Source organism: Scyliorhinus torazame, chromosome 8, assembly GCF_047496885.1.
Source record: "Scyliorhinus torazame isolate Kashiwa2021f chromosome 8, sScyTor2.1, whole genome shotgun sequence".
Lineage (NCBI taxonomy): Eukaryota > Metazoa > Chordata > Chondrichthyes > Carcharhiniformes > Scyliorhinidae > Scyliorhinus > Scyliorhinus torazame.
In genome coordinates this window covers 46796754-46819037 of record NC_092714.1, presented here as the reverse complement: position 1 = coordinate 46819037, position 22284 = coordinate 46796754, and the positions used below count along the sequence as shown (strand labels likewise).

Below are 22284 nucleotides of genomic sequence, written 5' to 3'. Positions count from 1 at the left end.
GCCCCAGCTCAGCAGAATCAATGCCCAGCTCAGGGTATAACACTCTAGTCCTTTATGAAACAAGATATAATCTGACGGGCCATAAGTGACCTTTTGGTTCATCAAAAATAAAGCGGTTTTCTCGGATTGTAAAAGTACAGTGCACACTGTGAGTGGGCCTAATGGGTGATTCTGTATTTTGCAGTTCTAGGGATAGTTTGTTACAGGGTTGATATTGACCGAGTTATTTATTAACGACTATTTGCTGTTCTGCCATTTATTCCTAGAATTCCGCCTGGCGCTTATTCAGCTCGCGGTGTCTCCCCTGAAAGCCAGCAACCTCAGCAAAGTCCGAACACTGGTGAAGGAAGCAGCATTGAAGGGGGCAAAGGTTGTCGCGCTCCCTGTAAGCAAAACAATCAGCAACACAAGATAAGCAGCGGTTTATCTTCCTCATGGTATAATTTAACCCTCCCCAGGTGAAGTTATTTTCAGATCGAAGGCAATGGTCAGCCATGGTTATACTCAATGGCGGAGCAGGCTCCAGGGATTGCTGCGGCACTGTGGTTAGCTGCCTCACAGCACTAAGGACTCGGGTTCAATTCCGACCTCGGGTGACTGTGCGGAGTTTACACATTCTCCCCATGTCTGCGTGGGATTCCTCCCACAGACCAAAGATGTGTAGGTTAGGTAGATCGGCTATGCTAAATTACCCGTCAGTGTCCCATGTGTGTTAAGGTTAGGTGGGGTTGTGGGGATACGGTGGGGGAGTGGGCCTAGGTAGGATGCTCTTTCAGAGGATCGCTGCAGACCTGATCGGCCAAATGGCTTGTAATAATTCTGTGATTCTCTTATGTTTATGGTGAAAGGGACATACTAGCGAGGATTTAGATTGCAGCAGAGTGGATTTGAAACATAGATTGGGAATAGTTCTTGTATTGCAGTGAATGATTTGACTGGCCTGTCTGGTAGAGACATTGGAGTTGTTCAGAGAATGCAGTGTTGACCAATTGGGGCCCTAAATGGCCTGAAGACCGTTTTGGGCCAAATAGCTTTTTCTCATTGTTGACGTTTCTTATACACAAAAATGAAGCAGATGGAGAAAAGGAGGGGAAGCAAAATCTCTGACGATGAGTAAAAGGGATAATACAACCCCAAGAATTCAAATGGGATTTGTGAACTGAGCTTTTCTTATGTGCATGAATAACATGATTCAGACGTGATACAGCTTTGTAACATAGTCATTGTTTTTCTGAAGTACATTGCGGTGACCTTGAACAAAATTCAGATAGTGGTTCTTTTGAGTATTGAATGTCTCAGATTTCTGAATATCTGCGTTGAAATATTTCATGTATTTTAAATCACAGGAATGTTTCAATTCTCCCTATGGAACAAATTATTTCCCAGAGTATGCGGAAAAAATTCCAGGGGAGTCGACCCAGGTGTTATCTGAAGTAGCAAAGGAGCATGGGATTCACCTTATTGGAGGTAAATATGGACCCTCTGTTGGAAAGCTTAATGCAGATTACATAAAGAAATAACTTAATTGCTGCATTCCATTGTATAAAGCAACTTCTTCTTCAATCATTACTGACGAGCGTGGTGCCCCAGGTGCATTCGGTTAAAATGATCTTTGACATTTATCAACGGTGCAGAATAGGGGCAGCACGGTGGCACAATGGTAAGCACTGCTGCCTAACAGCGCGTTGTCCCAGGTACAATCCCAGCTCTGGAGTCCGTGTGGAGTTTGCACATTCTCCCCATGTTTGCGTGGGTTTCGCCCCACAACCGAAAGATGCGCAGGCTAGGTGGATTGGCCACGCTAAATTGCCCCGTAATTGGAAAAAATTAATTGGGTATGCAACATTTATTTTAAAATAATTTTTTTTTAAATCAATGGTGCAGAAAGAGAAATTGTGATAATATTGTCACAGAGTGTTAGATACACTGTCCTTTCCCCCTCTGGGACCGGGTGTCACAGCGTGTTAGATACACTGTCCTTTCCCCCTCTGGGACCGGCTGTCACAGTGTGTTAGATGCACTGTCCTTTCCCCCTCTGGGACCGGGTGTCACAGCCTGTTAGATACACTGTCCTTTCCCCCTCTGGGACCGGGTGTCACAGCGTGTTAGATACACTGTCCTTTCCCCCTCTGGGACCGGGTGTCACCGCGTGTTAGATGCACTGTCCTTTCCCCCTCTGGGACCGGGTGTCACAGCGTGTTAGATGCACTGTCCTTTCCCCCTCTGGGACCGGGTGTCACAGCGTGTTAGATACACTGTCCTTTCCCCCTCTGGGACCGGGTGTCACAGCGTGTTAGATGCACTGTCCTTTCCCCCTCTGGGACCGGGTGTCACAGCGTGTTAGATACACTGTCCTTTCCCCCTCTGGGACCGGGTGTCACAGCGTGTTAGATACACTGTCCTTTCCCCCTCTGGGACTGGGTGTCACAGCGTGTTAGATACACTGTCCTTTCCCCCTCTGGGACTGGGTGTCACTGCGTGTTCGATACACTGTCCTTTCCCCCTCTGGGACTGGGTGTCACAGCGTGTTATATACACTGTCCTTTCCCCCTCTGGGACTGGGTGTCACAGCATGTTAGACACACTGTCCTTTCCCCCTTGGGACTGGGTGTCACAGCGTGTTAGATACACTGTCCTTTCCCCCTCTGGGACTGGGTGTCACAGCGTGTTAGATACACTGTCCTTTCCCCCTTGGGACTGGGTGTCACAGCGTGTTAGATACACTTTCCTTTCCCCCTCTGGGACTGGGTGTCACAGCGTGTTAGATACACTGTCCTTTTCCCCTCTGGCACTGGGTGTCACAGCGTGTTAGATACACTGTCCTTTCCACCTCTGGGACTGGGTGTCACAGCGTGTTAGATACACTGTCCTTTTTCCCTCTGGCACTGGGTGTCTCAGCGTGTTAGATTCACTGTCTTTTCCCCCTCTGGGACCGGGTGTCACAGCGTGTTAGATACACTGTCCTTTCCCCCTCTGGGACCGGGTGTCACAGCGTGTTAGATACACTGTCCTTTCCCCCTCTGGGATCGGGTGTCACAGTGTGTTAGATACACTGGGCCTCACCCCTCTGGGATCGGGTGTCACAGTGTGTTAGATACACTGGGCTTTCCCCCTCTGGGATCGGGTGTCAGTGTTTTAGATACACTGTCCTTTCCCCTTCTGGGACTGGGTGTCACAGTGTGTTAGATTCACTGTCCTTTACTGCTCTGGGACTGGGGGTCACTGTGTTAGATACACTGTCCTTTCCCCCTCTGGGACCGGGTGTCACAGCGTGTTAGATACACTGTCCTTTCCCCCTCTGGGACCGGGTGTCCGTGTGTTAGTTACACTGTCCTTTCCCCCTCTGGGACCGGCTCTCAGTGTGTTAGATACACTGTCCTTTCCCCCTCTGACTGGGTGTCTGTGTTAGATACACTGTCCTTTCCCCCTCTGGGACCTGGTGTCACAGTGTGTTAGATTCACTGTCCTTTACTGCTCTGGGACTGGGGGTCACTGTGTTAGATACACTGTCCTTTCCCCTCTGGGACCGGGTGTCACAGCGTGTTAGATACACTGTCCTTTCCCCCTCTGGGACCGGGTGTCCGTGTGTTAGTTACACTGTCCTTTCCCCCTCTGGGACCGGCTCTCAGTGTGTTAGATACACTGTCCTTTCCCCCTCTGACTGGGTGTCTGTGTTAGATACACTGTCCTTTCCCCCTCTGGGACCTGGTGTCACAGTGTGTTAGATACACTGTCCTTTCCCCCTCTGGGACCGGGTGTCCGTGTGTTAGATACACTGTCCTTTCCCCCTCTGGGACCGGCTCTCAGTGTGTTAGATACACTGTCCTTTCCCCCTCTGACTGGGTGTCTGTGTTAGATACACTGTCCTTTCCCCCTCTGGGACCTGGTGTCACAGTGTGTTAGATACACTGTCCTTTCCCCCTCTGGGACCCGGTGTCACAGTGTGTTAGATACACTGTCGTTTCCCCCTCTGGGACCTGGTGTCACAGTGTGTTAGATACACTGTCCTTTCCCCCTCTGGGACCCGGTGTCACAGTGTGTCAGATACACTGTCCTTCCCCCTCTGGGACTGGGTGTCACAATGTGTTAGATTCATAGGGCAGTACGGTAGCACAGTGGTTAGCACTGTTCCATCACAGCTCCAGGGTCTCAGGTTCGATTCCTGGTCACTGACTGTGCGGAGTCTGCGCATTCTCCCCGTGCCTGCGTTGGTTTCCTCCGGGTGCTCCGGTTTCCTCCCACGAGTCCCGAAAGACGTGCTGTTCGAGTTGGAACGCACCTTTCTATCGCACTTCAGCAGTCAGTTTACCGGCATGTTGTACATTGCATTTCTTAAAAGTGACTCTTGTGGAAAATTATAATGGCTTTCGGTAACTGGTCATTTCAGTGGGTTTGCAATGTAACCTCCACACGGCCTCCCTTCAAACAAGCGCTTTTTTGCATTGGAAGTATTTTGTTTATAAAAGTTCCAGAATCTCCAGATTCCTCCCAGGAAAATTAAGCTTAAAACTGGTTTTGCTGTTGAGGAATTTGTGGAAGTAAACGTCAGAATTTAGAATCCATACAATCCCTACAGTGCAGCATTCAGTCTGCACCGACCCTCCGAAAGAGCACCCCAACCTCAGCCCACTCGCCCACCCTATCCTCGTAACCCCACTCGCCCACCCTATCCTCGTAACCCCACTCGCCCACCCTATCCTCGTAACCCCACCTAACCATTGGGACACTAAAGGGCAAATTCGTAACGCAACCTAACCTACTCATCTTTGGACTGTGGGAGGAAACCGGAGAACCCGGAGGAAACCCATGCAGACACTGGGAGAACGTGTCGATCTCACAGACAGTGACCCAAGGCAGGAATTAAACCCGGGTCCCTGGCGCTGTGAGGCAGCAGTGCTAACTACTGTGCGGTACATGAATGTGTCACTCTGAGGCTGAAAACATGGACCACTTCTATCACAGTTGGTACATAATTGAGTCCATGACTGATGACAGCACCATGCTTCAACTAAACTAACTGTGTAGTGGGTATGTGTTAGATACACTGTCGTTGCCCCCTCTGGGTCCGTCTGTCACAGTGTGTTAGATACACTGTCCTTTCCCCCTCTGGGACCCGGTGTCACAGTGTGTTAGATACACTGTCGTTTCCCCCTCTGGGACCGGGTGTCACAGTGTGTTAGATACACTGTCCTTTCCCCCTCTGGGACCAGGTGTCACAGTGTGTTAGTTACACTGTCCTTTTCCCCCTCTGGGACCGGGTGTCACAGTGTGTTAGTTACACTGTCCTTTCCCCCTCTGGGACCGGGTGTCACAGCGTGTTAGATACACTGTCCTTTCCCCCTCTGGGACCAGGTGTCACAGTGTGTCAGATACACTGTACTTCCCCCTCTGGGACTGTGTGTCACAGTGTGTTAGATACACTGTCCTTTCCCCTCTGGGACTGTGTGTCACAGTGTGTCAGATACACTGTACTTCCCCCTCTGGGACTGGGTGTCACAGTGTGTTAGATACACTGTCCTTTCCCCCTCTGGGACTGGGTGTCACAGTGTGTTAGATACACTGTCCTTTCCCCCTCTGGGACTGTGTGTCACAGTGTGTTAGATACACTGTCCTTTCCCCCTCTGAGACCCGGTGTCACAGTGTGTTAGTTACACTGTCCTTTCCCCCTCTGGGACTGGGTGTCACAGCGTGTTAGTTACACTGTCCTTTCCCCCTCTGAGACCCGGTGTCACAGTGTGTTAGATACACTGTACTTCCCCCTCTGGGACTGGGTGTCACAGTGTGTTAGATACACTGTCCTTTCCCCCCCTGGGACTGGGTGTCACAATGTGTTAGTTACACTGTCCTTTCCCCCTCTGGGACTGGGTGTCACAGTGTGTTAGATACATTGGGCATTACGGTAGCACAGTGGTTAGCACTGTTGCTTCACAGCTCCAGGGTCCCAGATTCCCGGCTTGGGTCACTCTCTGTGCGGAGTCTGCATATTCTCCCCGTGCCTGCGTTTCCGCCGGGTGCTCCGGTTTCCTCCCACGTGTCCCGAAAGACGTGCTGTTAGGTAATTTGGACATTCTGAATTCTCCCTCTGTAACCGAACAGGCGCCTGAATGTGGCGACTAGGGGCTTTTCACAGTGACTTCATTGGGCAGTGTTAATGTAAACCTACTTGTGACAGTAAAAGATTATTATAATTAATAGAATTTATATTCAACTGGCAAATTCTAATATCGCACACCACAAATGAGCACTATCGTTATGACCATGTGTGCTATAATGCTGCTTTCGCTCCAGCTGTGTTTGTAACACATACATAACAATATTATGTATAATTTTTGCCTATACTCCACACATCGCAAATATTACAGCAAGGGATCCACATTTTCATATGGATCATGGCGAGTTGCTTGAGTTGGTGATATTCTCGCCACTGAAGTGAAATGAAAAATGAAAATCGTTTATTGTCACAAGTAGGCTTCAAATGAAGTTACTGTGAAAAGCCCCTAGTCGCCACATTCCGGCGCCTGTTCGGGGAGGCTGGTACGGGAATTGAACCTTGCTGCTGGCCTGCCTTGGTCTACTTTAAAAGCCAGAGATTTAGCCCAGTGTGCTAAACCAGCCCCTGTCAAGGTCCACTCTGCAATTTGAGCACCTAATTGACACTTTTCATTCGCTGTAGTTCTGAGTGAGGCTGTGTTGTGGGTGCTATCTCTCAGGTAAGTAATTGGGCAGAATTTACTGGTCAGGACGGTGGGCCCATCCACTGGCTAGAGAGTCAGGGGCAATCCCGTCATGGCCGTTCCTGGAAGCCCTGAAGTGACTAAAAGCCAATCAGGCAATCTGCTGCCTGTTGTTCAGGTTCCTGCTTCCTGCAGGGGGAACCTTCCGCCTCCTAGAGCTGCTGGCCAATCAGAGGCAGGTAGCTCCTGTGTACCAACAGCACCACCAGGAGCAGTGGCCACTGCTGGTACTACAGTATGCCCCTGGAGGAGGAATGTCACTGGGATCCCAGACAAGCCCTGGCGATGGGTGGAGGTGGATTAGTGTAAAGGGCAGAGGGCTCTTTCAATGAGGGCAGCACTATCTGCTGGGAGGTCCTTCCATTTCGCATAGGGTCGCTGAAAATAAAGGACGACTCCTCCTCTCCCAAAACCATCCGTGACCTTTTCCATCCTAAACATAATTGAGTTAAATTCCCAGGAAGGTGATGGTCTGTCAACTCAAGCCTTTCCTCCCCATTATATGGCCTTGCCCACCTCCCATCCACTCATGATAGAATTTAATGCACCGCTCATGAGCCCAAGTCTGGCAGCTCAGGTGGACATGAAAGGATCCTAAAAAGTATTTGTAATAGAGCAGAAAGATTTCCTAGTGTCCAATGTCACATCATTATTTCCCTTACTGTCAGTAGGTCACTTTCCAATATATTAACAGTCACTGCACTGGGCATAAAGTGTTTTGCAATGTTGTGAGGATGTTCATGCTTTATAATTACGTATTTACACTTTTAACCAGTGATGACCTTTTTTTTTACTTTTAGAGGAAAACATTGGGCAGCTTGTGGTTTTGATTTGTATTTGTATAATTGTTTGGTAGGTTTGCGGCAATGCAGTTTTGCCAGTAGCTGAATGTAAATGGTTGCTTGTGTTCTTACAGGCTCTGTTCCGGAAGAAGATGGTGGGAAATTCTACAACGCCTGTACAGTATTTGCACCAAATGGATCTATGTTGATGAAGTACAGAAAGGTGTAAAATCTTTATTATTTGGCAGTGACTGGGTGGAGCAGTAGGCCAGAAGAACTCCTTTTCCACTTTAGCCTAAGCTGATAAGTGGAAGTTCTCTCTCTTTCAAGGCCCAACATGAAACAATGCTGAAGACTTTCCACCTAGTTTGAATGAGATACCACGTTCCAGCACAAGAACTGCTCCTAATTCTGCAGACTGGGCACAGTGTTGACTCGTGTGAGAAATATGAAATTCATACTTTTGACTCATGTAATTTTTCTCCCCTTGCAAGCAACTTCCAATTTATTTTTCATTTGGTCTTCAAGCTTGCTCTGAGGGTACTAGGGGACGTCGCAGTTATGACTGCTTCTTCCAATATCCCCTCTGTTTCCAAGGAGACACCACTGTCTTAGCTGAGCCTGTCCACTCAGTAAGAGCTTAGTGTATCTGAGATCATCTTCACATTGGCTCTGTCACTTGCATCACATCACTTTGAAAGATCTATGGAGCAAGGCTGCTTTCCTAATAAGGGCACATTGCTGCAAACAATGAATAATTAGTTTTATTCTGGCCCTGCCTCATTGGTGCGGACGACTGAACAGAAACATTCTCCATTTTAAAGCACCGACTCCTCTCATCTAATGAGGACAACAGCTCAAAAGTGGTCAGGGCGCAACAGAAAATAACCAAATTGGTGCAGTTGATCTTTTACTCTTTAGAAACAACGTGCAGGCACCAGGGATACTCTTCGAGCAATTTACCATTGTTCAGACGTTCAGACTATTAATTCTACTAAACTCAAATTGATACTTTTCCAAAATAAATAGATTGAGAAACTCCTAGAACTGCGTTACAGCTGTAGAAACTCCTAACCCAGGTACAGGTGGCAGTTCTTTGTGTGCATGGTGGCTGGCAATGCTGCCTCATAGCACCGGGGATCCGGGTTCGACTCTGACCTCGGGTGACCGTCTGTGTTGCAGTTTACATGTTATTCCCTTGTCTGCCTGGGTTTCCTCCGGCTGCTCCGGTTTCCTGTCACAGTCCAGATATGTGAAGTTAGGTGGATTAGCCACGGTAAATTGCCCCTCCGTGTCCAAAGGTTAGGTGGGGTTACGAGATTACAGGGATAGGGCGATGGGGTGGGCCTAAGTAGGGTGCTCTGTCGGATGGTCGGTGCAGATGCGATGGGCCGATTGGCCTCCTCCACTGTAGGGATTCTATGATTCTACTGGTCTGTCCCATGGGTTGGAACTATAATATATGCAGAGACAGTCTGCGTTGCTGATGAACACTCTTACCTCTTTCAAAGCACTAACAGAGCTGGTGTGATTTGTGTGACACGACTCTCCGTGATGAGAATAACCTCTTCAGTAAACAGTACTAACTGTCCTTGTTCAGAAAAGACCGAGATGGTCATGTGGTTATTGCCCAGAAAAGTTCACTCACCTCCGTGTCAAAGTGTTCTTTCCCAATACAGCAACTAAAGAGATGAAAAAAGCCACGGTGAAGTTAGAAATTAAAAAGCAGCTTAAATCGCAATGATGGTTGTGGTCTGCCCACATTTTACGATACCTGTCTGATTCGGTTCCAGAAGTTCTCATGATTTGAATTCAGTGCTTTGGGATGGAAAACATTTCTGTTTCCTCATTTGTACAAGTATGGGGCAGATGCAGGCTGCTAGTCCAATACCATCGCCACTCTCGTGCCTGCTTCAAGTGAGGGTTGTGCTCAATTATTTATTTGATGCTCTTTGAATGTAGCTGGACAGAGTAGACCGTAGATTCAGTATACAAGCACACTGTGGGTATTGTACAGGTTGATAATCCCTTCTCCGTAATGCTTGGGGCCGAGTGTGTATTGGATTTCAGAATAAACTGCGCATTTGCGGCACGCATTGGGAACGGAGCATCTCCCGGGAGCCTTGTGGGATTTCCCACTTGTGACATCACGTCGGCGCTCGGGGAAAAAAGTGCAGATTTTGGATAAGGGATGCTCAATCTGTATTGCCATTGTTTAATAAAATACCCAGAGTCTCATCTTCAGCATACTGGAAATCAGGCTGAGATTGCTCGTAACTCAGGATCCAGTTTTCCATGCCATATTCAATTGGGAAGTCCGTTCAGAATCACCTGTCTTCTGCTCATACCTACATTAATGTCTCAATTTCCAAAAGAACGTAACTTCAAAGATTTATTACGGTTTCCTCCCAGAATCGTTACCTCATACCTGGCGCCTGTGACAGTGCAATGACCTGAATGCTCTAACTGTTGTGTAACACGGCTAGAGTTGTACAGTTCAGACCTCTGGTGAATAAACCTCAACAAACCTAGGTTAATGTAACAACTGCAGCCATATGTTTACTTGGGTGGTGGCTGGGAACTATGTAAATAATTGTGCTTTGTCACTTTAACCGTATTGTTCATTAGTTCTTTTGAGTTCTAACAATGTTCCAGCGAATAACTGATATTCACTGATTTTTCTCCTCTTTTGGTAACTAGTTTCCTCCCCTCCCATTTTCTTCTGATATTAAAAAGGTTGTTTTAAATATCAGCAATAAAAACTGATTGATCCTTAGTTAATAATCAGAGATATTTAGCCCCTGAAACCAAATCCATATTGCGGAAGTAAAAGAAACTTATGTTGGGAGAGTGTTGGCCAGAGCATTGTAAAAATCCATCTTCATTATCAAATCTATTTGTTGCTTCTTTCGACTGAAACTTTTTGAGCCAAAGGCATGTGTAATGATCACTCTCGACAGTCTACAAACATTTAGTCAGTCTTGTTTTTGGCGAATTTGCCTGGTGATTTTATTTTGCATTGTCTTTAAAATTTACCTTTGGAAAATAATGAAATAATTCAGGATGTTTTCATTAATGTGGAGCAAGACCAAGCTCAGGATAGATTCCAGGAAACTTAAGAGCGATGTTGGAAATCCACCAGGTAAAGTGGCAGCTTTGATCAAAGAAACTGCACTTTGTCTGAACTCGCAGACATGACCAATATGAAAATTAAAAACTGTCTAATGAACAACAGTTCCAGCTAAGACTGGATATCATTGTTCGGACAGATGGTGGGATTGAGCAAAACCTTAAATCAAAGATTGTCCGTAGGTTATATATTAAAGATATTTAACGTTTAGATTAACACCTTGGATTTGAAAATAGCAACAGCCGTCAACTTGCCAACTGCCTTCATTTACAGAGGTAAACTGCCTTTACCTGTCTTGAGATTTGTCGGTACCCGCACAATAAGATGAGGAATGGTAGACAATTTAATATTTTAACTGAAGTTCAACAATAGTAACAACAAAAAAAAATAGCCAAAGCAAGTGTTTCTTCACTGGCACACATCACTGACATGAAACAGAGCAGATTAACCTCTTTGAGCACCAAAATGTATTCTGGGACTTGCAAGTTCATTAATTGCTAAAAATGATTTTTCTTTTTCTAAAAATCACTAACTGCCCATGTTGTATATTTGAACCAGATTCACTTGTTTGACATTGATGTACCTGGGAAAATCTGTTTCCAGGAATCTAAGACACTCTCTCCTGGCAGCACGATGTGCACCTTTGATACCCGTAAGTAAAAACACCGAGACGGTTGAATATATGAATCCATATGATGGCTGGAATTACACAAATTTGTTCTTTTTTAATTCAAAACATTATCACTTGTACTGAAGTTGCTTGGTGTGAGATGCAAGTTAATACTTATTATTTTTCGCGTGGAGGTTTTTGATTAGATTGTTGGGTGGAACTCAGGAGTACAAGCCAACCTCTTGTTTAAAAAAAAGAGAGAAATTAGCTGCTGAACAAATCACAATGTGTGCATATACTTGTTACCCAGGGGATTGGCTAATACCAGATCATTAGACTAATTTCCACCTTGTCAGTTAAGAAATCATGCAAGGCAAATGGAAGATTAAAGGTAATTGTTTTAAAAGCAGAGATGTAAACATGTTAAATTAAACATTTGAATTGCACAAACTAGAGTTTCAGTTTAAGCTTTAATTTATTTATCTATCTATAGATATGTTACTGATTAGCTGTAGCTATCAAGTGTGACCATTTTATAATTCCTGTTAATTCCCATTGCCAACAATGGCTTGTGATTCTTGTTGAATGTCAGTACATCCTACAAATCCCACCTGTTCCCTCTCATCTTCCCCATCCAAAAACTGCTATTCCACTGTGAGTAAGAGACTGTCCTAGAACAGGATTGCTGAGGTACCCGGGTATCTCATACAATAGAATGTCATGGTTCACATAAAACCAACCGTTGCAGATTAGTATCTGGCATCAGTAGTCAGTTACGAGGAGATGTTTAACAATGGATTGGATTTGTTTATTGGCTTGTGTACCAAGGTACAGTGAAAAGTGTTTTCTGCCAGCAGCTCAAACAGATCATTTAGTACATGAAAAGAAAAGAAAATACATACTAGGGCAACACCAAGTACACAATGTAAATACATAGACACCAGCATCGGGTGAAGCATACAGGAGTGCAATATTAATCAGAACAGTCCATAAGAGGGTCGTTTAGGAGTCTGGTAACAGCGGGGAAGAAGCTGTTTTTGAGTCTGTTCGTGCGTGTTCTCAGACTTTTGTATCTCCTGTCTGACGGAAGAAGTTGGAAGAGTGAGTAAGCCAGGTGGGAGGGGTCTTTGATTATGCTGCCCACTTTCCCAAGGCAGCAGAAGGTGTAGATAGAGTTGATGGATGGGAGGTGGGTTTTTGTGATGGACTGGGCTGTGTCCACAACTCTCTGAAGTTCCTTGCGGTCTTGGGCAGAGCAGTAGCCATACCAGGCTGTGATGCAGCCAGATAGGATGCTTTCTATAGTGCATCTGTAAAAGTTGGTAAGAGTCAGTGTGAACATGCCGAATTTCCTTAGTTTCCTGAAGAAGAAATGGCGCTGTTGTGCTTTCTTGGCGGTAGCGTCGACATAGGTGGGCCAGGACAGATTTTTGGAGATGTGCACCCCTCGGAATTTGAAGCTGTCAACGATCTCCACCTCGGCCCCGTTGATGCTGACAGGGGTGTGTGTGTACAGTACTTTGCTTCTGAAGTCAATGACCAGCTCTTTAGTTTTGCTGTCATTGAGGGCTAGATTGCTGTTGTTACACCACTCCACTAGGTTCTCAATCTGCCGCCTGTATTCTGACCCGTCGTTGTTCGAGATCCGACCCACTATGGCCGTGTCGTCAGCAAACGTGTAGATGGAATTGGAACCAAATTTTGCCACACAGTCGTGTGTGTACAGGGAGTATAGTAGGGGGCTAAGTATGCAGCCTTGCGGGGTCCCGGTATTGAGGACTAACGTGGAGGAGCACGATAACAACGATAAGAGCAACAATGGTTGAGCTTTATTTGCCCATCGGTTTATTTTCCCTTTGTTACACCCACTCCTCTTCTGTGAAGTAGAAGGTTAGAAAGAGACTAGGAACTTGCTGTGGGACTATTGTAAATATGAACTCGTGCTGATATATATGGACATGTGGAGTGTTTATAAAGTCTTTGCGCAACTTAACCTTTGGATGTGAATGATAGAAGCAGACAAAATAGCATATGAAAGCACAATTGATCATCTTATAATACCGATGCTGCTAATGTATTCATTTCCGATACACACACACACTCTAAAATAAAACCTGATAATGCTTTAGTAATTTTTCATCTTTGTCTCTCTTTGCAGCATACTGCAAGATTGGGATTGGGATCTGTTATGATATGAGGTTTGCAGAACTTGCTCAAATTTACACAAAAAGAGGCAAGTAAAAGACAAATTATATCGTGGAATGTAAAGCTATTATGTGTCTAGATGTTGACTTTCTCCGTGCAGTACAGTGAAGTACGGTCCAAGGTGTTGTCTTTTAGTCGAGATGTTAAATTGACGCCCCATCAAATCTCACTCACTGATGTAAAGGAGCCTGGGGCAAGGTGGCCGCAGGGTTGCCCGAGGCAGTATTTGCTCTTCTATCTAGTCACATGGGTGAACAGCAGCTGTGTGTCCTGCGCTTGGAGCTAGGTATAGAGAGGACACCAAGCTAAAATGGTGGATAAAGCCCCTGTAGCTGCTTCTCCATCACTGCTGCTGATATAAGTGGTGTTTCTCATCCCTGCTTTGGTAGCTGCCGGATATTCTATTTAATAACCAGCAAAATCAGTCAGCTGTCATTTTAAAAACTGTGAGTCAGCTGTTAGCAAAGCTACTTTTTAATGTTCTCTGCAGGTTGCCAACTTCTAGTTTATCCAGGAGCATTCAACATGACAACAGGCCCAGCCCATTGGGAACTCTTACAAAGAGCTAGGTGAGTGGCAAACATACTCTGTGTGGATTATAGAGGGAATGTGGGTAGTCATTTTATTTTTAAGCAGATATTGAAGCAATAGTTAATCTCAAAAGTGGTGTGGAAGTGATGAATTTGAAACTGTTAAGAATCCATCACGTCCACAGTATTCCACATGGCACAAAGCAACCAGTCTAACAAAATCATTTGTGGCAATTATTTGTACTTGATTTGGAGATCATGTTGTTGAAAGTAGCTCTCAGTTTAATGAGAATGGGGGAATTACACAATGTCCCCATGAGGGATTCACACAATGTCCCCATGAGGGATTCACAGTTGGTACATTTTTTTTGTTAATTGCGAAAACTAGAGTCAATGTGGAAGGTTCAGCAGGAATGATAAATTAACCTTTAGGGTAAAGACATTTCATTAAAACTGGAAGCTAAAAGATCGGGGAACACCATAATAACGTAATGATGGTGGGGGAGAGCACCTACCAGGGGAACTGGTAGACCTTTTAAAAAAAAAAAAAAAACATTTATAATTTTAACATCAAAAGAGCAAGATGAACAACAAAACCCTGCCAACATGGCTTACATAAACAACTCCCCAATCCCAATTTCCCACTAACCTTCCCCACCTTATCCAACCTCCTAGGCCGCCTCCTTTTTTTAACCCCCCCCCCCCCCCCCTGCTGACAGCTCAATTTTTCCCAAAGAAGTCGATAAACACTGTCACCTCTGGGCAAACTCTAGCATCGATCCCCTCAGGGTGAACTTAATCCTCTCAAGCCGGAGACACCCAGCCATGTCACTGACCCACACCCCGACTTCAGGGGCCCCGAGTCCCTCGATGCCAATAACATCCATCTCCGGGATACCAGGGAGGCAAAGGCCAAGACATCGGCCTCTCTCACCCCCTGGACTCTTCTGACACACCAAAAATCGGCACCTCAGGACTCGGAACCACCCTAATCGTCAGTACCTTCGACATGACGTCGGCAAATCCTTAATCCAGAATCCCCGAAGCGTTGAACATACCCAAAACATATGGGCATGATTCGCAGGCCCACCCGCTCATCGCCCACACCTGTCCTCCAACCCATTAAAAAAAACCTCATTCGGGCCACAGTCAGGTGCGCATTGTGGACCACCTTAAATTGTATCGGGCTAAGCCTGGCACATGACGAGGATGCATTGACTCTCCTCAGAACATCCACAATCCAGCCTCCAGCTCCCCACCCAACTCTTCGTCCCACTTCCACTTCACTTCCCCTATCGGGGCTCCCTCCCATTCCATCAGCTCCTTATAAATCTCCGATACCTTCCCCTCCCCTACTGCGGTTTTCAACACCACCTTATCCTGTAGCCCCTGAGGCGGCAGGTGCGGAAAAGTCAATGCCTGCCTCTGCACAAAGTCCCCCACCTGCAAGTAGCAGAACCTGTTCCCCCCGGGCAGCTCAAACTCCTCCTCCAACTCTTCCAAACACGGAAAGCCCCCATCTATAAACAAATCCCTAAACTGTCCGAGCTCCGCCCGCTGCCAGCCCCGAAACCCCCCATCCAGCCCCCCCAGAACAAACCGGTGGTTGCCACATACAGGTGTCCACATCGAATCCCCCTGGTGAACCTTTTAATCAAGAAGTCTAATATTATAAATCTACATTGCTCTTTAAATCCTGTAGAATTTTTCTGTAAAATGTGTAGATTGTATATGAAAAGAAATTGCATTTTTGCTAAATTACTTTTTCATCTGTTAACAGGGCTGTTGACAACCAGGTGTATATAGCAGCTGTGTCACCTGCACGAAATGAGAATGACTCCTATGTGGCATGGGGGCACAGCAGTGTAGTAAACCCCTGGTATGTATTTCACAAGATAATTACAGTCGAGGAAAGTCATTTGGTCTGTTTCAGCTCATCTATCCAAACATTGCCTCCCAGTGCAGCTTGTTTCTTACATTATTCTAGAGGTTTGCCTCTAACAGGGCAATGCATACCAAAATGCAACAAGATCCGGACAATACCCAGGCTTGGCCTGACAAGTAACATTCACACCACACAAGTGCCAGGCAATGACCATCTCTAACAAGCGAGAATCTAACCATCGCCCCTTTATATTCAGTGGAATTACCATTGCTGAAAACCCCACTAACAGCATCCTGGGGGAATTACCATTGATCGAAAACTGAGCTAGACCAGCCAAGTAAATGCTGTAGCTACAAGAGCAGGTCGGAGAACCTTGCAGCAAGTAACTCATCTCCTGACTCTCCAAAGCCTGTCCACCATCCACAACACACAAGTCAGGAGTGTAAATGAATGCTCTCCACTTGCCTGTATGAGTGCTGCTCCAACAACACCCATGAAGCGTGACACCATCCGGAAAAAAGCAACCTGCTTAATTGGCATGCCATCACAAACATTCACTCCTTCCACCACTGACAGACAGTAGACACACATCTACAAGATGCACTGCAGGAACTCACCAAGACTCCATTCGCAGCATCTTCCAAACCCATGGCCGCTACCATTGAGAAGGACAAGGGCATCAGATACCTGGGTACACCACCACCTGAAACATCCCCTCCAAGTCACTCACCATCTTGACTTGGAAATATACCGGTGCACCTTTCCTGTCGTTGGCTCAAAATCCTGCAACTCCCTCCCTAACAGCACTGTGGGTGCACCTACACCATATGGACTGCAGCAGTTCAAGAAGAAAGCTCACCACCACCTTCAAGGGCAATTGGCGATGGGTAACAAATGCTGTTCTAGCCAGGGAAGCCACATTTCTGAATTAATTTTTAAAAATCTATCCGTTCATTGCATTTTTAAATGTTCACTTTTAAAACATTAATTTTGGACTTCCGGGTGCGGCTATGGAGAGCTAGGTCGCCTATTCGGTAGCTCCCACTTGGAACGGACTTTTGGGCTCTTTTACAGGGTCCCCGCAGCATTTGTTTGACATTTCCCGGTGTGGGAAGAAGACTGCAGCATTCCCCTGACAGTGTCCCCCAGGAATGGTCTGTCTTTTGGTTACCAGACCCGGCAGAAACAGTAAAAGATTTGGCTTGAGCTGCAGGAATAGACAAAAGCCTCTTCCAGCATGCAGGCGGAGGAAGGGCAAGCTTAAAGCTGCAATCTGACTTGAGGGCCTCTATCAAAGGTGAATTCTAGCAGCAGAGGGAACAACTGTGAAAAGATCTACCAAGGCCATTGAAGAAGCGGGTGGCGGCCATGGAGGAGTAGGTCGCGCATTCGGCAGCTCCCGTCTGGAACCAACTCTCAGACCTTTTTCAGGAGTTTCCATAGACTTTTTGGGGCAGACTGGTGAAGCGAACACTGCCAAAAGGATTCCCTCTCGACTTCCGGTTGCGACTTTTTTTTTTTTTTTTTTTTTTTTGACGCAACCCGTGGGGAAGGGAAGAGAGAGGCCCCCCTCCAACTTCTATGAAACGGACCAGAAGTGTAACGGCCAAAGGAGCGGCACTGGAGCAACGGGAGAAGCGAGGGAAAGAAAACAAAATGGCGGCGGCCAGGGACAAAGGGGAGCTGCAGGAGTTCATCAAGCGCTGCTTCGAGGAGCAGCGCGAGGAGATGCGTAAGGAGATGTTGGCGCCTATGCTTTCGGCAATTGAAGGACTCGGGATCACCCAGAAGGCCCACGAAGCTAAGATCCAGGAGGTACAGAAAAGAGTTAGCCAGAACGAGGACGAGCTCGTGGGCCTGGCGGTGAGAGTGGAGCAGAAGGAGGCGCTACACAAGAGGTGGGCGGGAAGACTCGAAGACCTGGAGAACAGGTCGAGGAGAAAGAATCTGCGAATCCTGGATCTCCCTGAGGTAGTGGAGGGGGCTGATGCCGAGGCATACGCGAGCACGATGCTCGAGGCGATGATGGGCACGAAGGCCCCTTCGAGGCCGCTGGAGTTGGACGGGGCACATCGGGTGCTGGCGAAGAAGCCCCAGGCAAATGAGCCGCCAAGGGCGATGGTGGTGAGGTTCCACCGGTTCACGGACATAGAGTGGATCCTGAGATGGGCCAAGAAGGAGTGGAGCAGTAAGTGGGACAATGCAGAGATCCGAATATACCCGGACTGGAGCACGGAGGTTGCAAAGCGGAGAGCGGGTTTCAACCGGGCCAAAGCGACGTTGTACCGGAAAGAAGTGAAATTCAGAATGCTGCAGCCAGCGCGACTGTGGGTCACATACAAGGGCCAACACTATTACTTCGAAACGCCTGAAGAGGCGTGGACCTTTGTACAAGCCAAAAAGTTGGACTCTAACTGAGGGTTTGTGAGGGTGGGGGGGATGTTTGAGGTTTGATGTGTGATGGTTGTTGTATATATGTTACATGGGCTGGGGGAGAGAGACAAGGCCGCGACAGGAGCTGCGCCAGAGGGGGCGGAGCGGGCTTTGGAAAGCGCGGGGTATTTTCCCGCGCGCGGGAAGAAAGGCGGGAAGGGGAACGAAGGAATGCATATGGATTGGGAGACTCCCACACGGGGAGGTCAATGGGACGGCGGGGGAAGCCGGGGTCAGCAGGCGTCAGCTGACTTACGGGAGTGACATTGGGGGAGCACAAAAGCTAGACAGGGGTCTAGTGGGGGGAAGGGGGGGGAAGAGGGTTGCTGCTGCACTGGCCGAAAGGGAATGGGACACACAAGAGGTGGTCGGGATGGGGGTCCCCCCTCTAGGGGACTGGAGGGTGAGGGAGGCGTGGACACGGGACTGGCCCAGAAAAGGAGATGGCTAGTCGGCGGGGTGGGGGGGGACCCTCCAATCCAGCTGATAACGTGGAATGTGAGGGGCCTGAATGGGCCGGTGAAGAGGGCTCGAGTGTTCGCGCACTTAAAGGGACTGTAGGCGGATGTGGCCTTGCTCCAAGAGACACATCTGAAGGTGGCGGACCAGGTCAGGCTAAGAAAGGGATGGGTAGGACAGGTATTCCACTCGGGACTGGACGCGAAGAATAGAGGGGTGGCAATATTGGTGGGAAAGCGGGTGTCATTTGAGGCCAAGACTATTGTAGCGGACAATGGAGGGCGATATGTAATGGTGAGCGGTAGGCTGCAAGGGACGTGGGTGGTGTTGGTAAACGTATACGCCCCTAACTGGGATGATGCAGGATTCATGAAGCGCATGTTGGGGCGCATTCCGGACCTGGAGATAGGAGGCCTGATAATGGGAGGGGACTTCAATACAGTGTTGGATCCAGCACTGGACCGCTCCAAATCAAGGACTGGAAAGAGGCCGGCGGCGGCCAAGGTACTTAGGGGGTTTATGGATCAGATGGGGGGAGTGGACCCATGGCGGTTTGCAAGGCCGCAGGCCAGGGAATTTTCTTTCTTCTCCCATGTACACAAAGCCTACTCCCAGATAGATTTCTTTGTTCTGGGCAGGGCGCTCATCATGAGGGTGGAGGGGGACGGAGTATTCGGCCATAGCCGTTTCGGACCATGCCTCGCACTGGGTGGAACTGGAACTGGGAGAGGAGAGGGACCAACGCCCGTTGTGGCGGTTGGATGTGGGACTGCTGGCGGACGAGGTGGTGTGTGGGAAGGTGAGGGGGTGTATCGAAAGGTACTTGGAGGCCAACGACAACGGGGAGGTGCGGGTGGGGGTGGTATGACAGGTGAGGACCTTGAGAGGATTGTTATCACCAAGGAGGTAGTGATGGGCAAGCTAATTGGGCTAAAGGTAGACAAGTCTCCTGGACCTGATGGAATGCATCCCAGAGTGCTAAAAGAGATGGCTAGGGAAATTGCAAATGCAGTAGTGATAATTTACCAAAATTCACTCGACTCTGGGGTGGTCCCGGCGGATTGGAAATTAGCAAACGTGACACCACTGTTTAAAAAAGGAGGTAGGCAGAAAGCGGGTAATTATAGGCCAGTGAGCTTAACTTCGGTAGTAGGGAAGATGCTGGAATCTATCATCAAGGAAGAAATAGCGAGGCATCTGGATGGAAATTGTCCCATTGGACAGACGCAGCATGGGTTCATAAAGGGCAGGTCGTGCCTAACTAATTTAGTGGAATTTTTTGAGGACATTAACAGTGCGGTAGATAACGGGGAGCCAATGGATGTGGTATATCTGGATTTCCAGAAAGCCTTTGACAAGGTGCCACACAAAAGGTTGTTGCATAAGATAAAGATGCATGGCATTAAGGGGAAAGTAGTAGCATGGATAGAGGATTGGTTAATCAATAGAAAGCAAAGAGTGGGGATTAATGGGTGTTTCTCTGGTTGGCAATCAGTAGCTAGTGGTGTCCCTCAGGGATCAGTGTTGGGCCCACAACTGTTCACAATTTACATAGATGATTTGGAGTTGGAGACCAAGGGCAATGTGTCCATGTTTGCAGATGACACTAAGATAAGTGGTAAAGCAAAAGGTGCAGAGGATACTGGAAGTCTGCAGAGGGATTTGGATAGGCTAAGTGAATGGGCTAGGGTCTGGCAGATGGAATACAATGTTGACAAATGTGAGGTTATCCATTTTGGTCGGAATAACAGCAAAAGGGATTATTATTTAAATGATAAAATATTAAAACATGCTGCTGTGCAGAGAGACCTGGGTGTGCTAGTGCATGAGTCGCAAAAAGTTGGTTTACAGGTGCAACAGGTGATTAAGAAGGCAAATGGAATTTTGTCCTTCATTGCTAGAGGGATGGAGTTTAAGACTAGGGAGGTTATGCTGCAATTGTATAAGGTGTTAGTGAGGCCACACCTGGAGTATTGTGTTCAGTTTTGGTCTCCTTACTTGAGAAAGGACGTACTGGCACTGGAGGGTGTGCAGAGGAGATTCGCTAGGTTAATCCCAGAGCTGAAGGGGTTGGATTACGAGGAGAGGTTGAGTAGACTGGGACTGTACGCGTTGGAATTTAGAAGGATGAGGGGGGATCTTATAGAAACATATAAGATTATGAAGGGAATAGATAGGATAGATGCGGGCAGGTTGTTTCCACTGGCGGGTGAAAGCAGAACTAGGGGGCATAGCCTCAAAATAAGAGGAAGTAGATTTAGGACTGAGTTTAGAAGGAACTTCTTCACCCAAGGGTTGTGAATCTATGGAGTTCCTTGCCCAGTGAAGCAGTAGAGGCTCCTTCATTAAATGTTTTTAAGATAAAGATAGATAGTTTTTTGAAGAATAAAGGGATTAAGGGTTATGGTGTTCGGGCCGGAAAGTGGAGCTGAGTCCACAAAAGATCAGCCATGATCTCATTGAATGGAGCAGGCTCGAGGGGCCAGATGGCCTACTCCTGCTCCTAGTTCTTATGTTCTTATGTTCTTCTGTATGGGAGGCGTTGAAGGCGGTGATCAGGGGAGAGCTAATCTCCATTAGGGCTCAGAGGGAGAAGATAGAGGGTATGGAAAGGGAGAGGTTAGTGGGGGAGATTTTGAGAGTGGACAGGAGATACACAGAGGCCCCGGAGGAAAGATTACTTGGGGAAAGATGACGGCTCCAGACGGAGTTTGGCCTGTTGACCACAGGGAAGGCGGAGGCACAGTGGAGGAAAGCGCAGGGGGCGACCTACGAGTATGGGGAAAAGGCTAGTCGGATGCTGGCACACCAGCTCCGTAAGAGGATGGCAGCGAGGGAAATAGGGGGAGTCAAAGATGGAAGGGGAGCCACGGTTCGGAGTGCGACGAAAATAAACAAGGTATTTAAGGCCTTTTATGAAGAGCTGTACAGATCCCAGCCCCCAGCAGGGGAAGAGGAGATGAGACGATTCCTAGATCAGCTGAGATTCCCGAGGGTGGAGGAGCAAGAGGTGGCTGGTTTGGGGGCACCAATTGGGTTGGAGGAGCTGAGCAAGGGTTTGGGGAGCATGCAGGCGGGGAAGGCCCCGAGACCGGATTTATTCCCGGTGGAGTTCTACAGGAAGTACGCAGACCTGTTGGCCCCGCTACTGGTGAGGACCTTTAATGAGGCAAGAAAGGAGGGGACCCTGCCCCCGACAATGTCGGAAGCGACAATTTCTTTGATCCTAAAGCGGGACAAGGACCCACTGCAATGTGGATCGTACAGGCCGATCTCGCTCCTCAATGTGGATGCAAAGTTGCTGGCAAAAGTGCTGGCCACGAGGATCGAGGACTGTGTCCCGGGGGTAATCCACGAGGACCAGACGGGATTTGTAAAGGGCAGGCAACTAAACACCAATGTGCGGCGGCTCTTAAAGGTGATAATGATGCCATCGGAGGAGGGAGAGGCGGAGATAGTGGCAGCTTTGGACGCGGAGAAGGCCTTTGACCGAGTAGAGTGGGAGTACCTCTGGGA

General features: G+C 47.7%; 1 protein-coding gene across 2 annotated transcripts in view; it reads left to right on the top strand.

The window, feature by feature from the left end:
* Positions 1–22284, top strand: part of LOC140427813 (omega-amidase NIT2-like) — a 48566-nt gene that overhangs the window by 11903 nt on the left and 14379 nt on the right. For both annotated transcript variants that reach the window (XM_072513492.1, XM_072513493.1), the window contains exons 3-9: positions 267–385; positions 1347–1467; positions 7651–7739; positions 11205–11298; positions 13415–13489; positions 13952–14030; positions 15772–15870. In XM_072513492.1, the coding sequence (XP_072369593.1) occupies positions 267–385; positions 1347–1467; positions 7651–7739; positions 11205–11298; positions 13415–13489; positions 13952–14030; positions 15772–15870 (676 nt within the window). The remainder of the gene's footprint in view (positions 1–266; positions 386–1346; positions 1468–7650; positions 7740–11204; positions 11299–13414; positions 13490–13951; positions 14031–15771; positions 15871–22284) is intronic.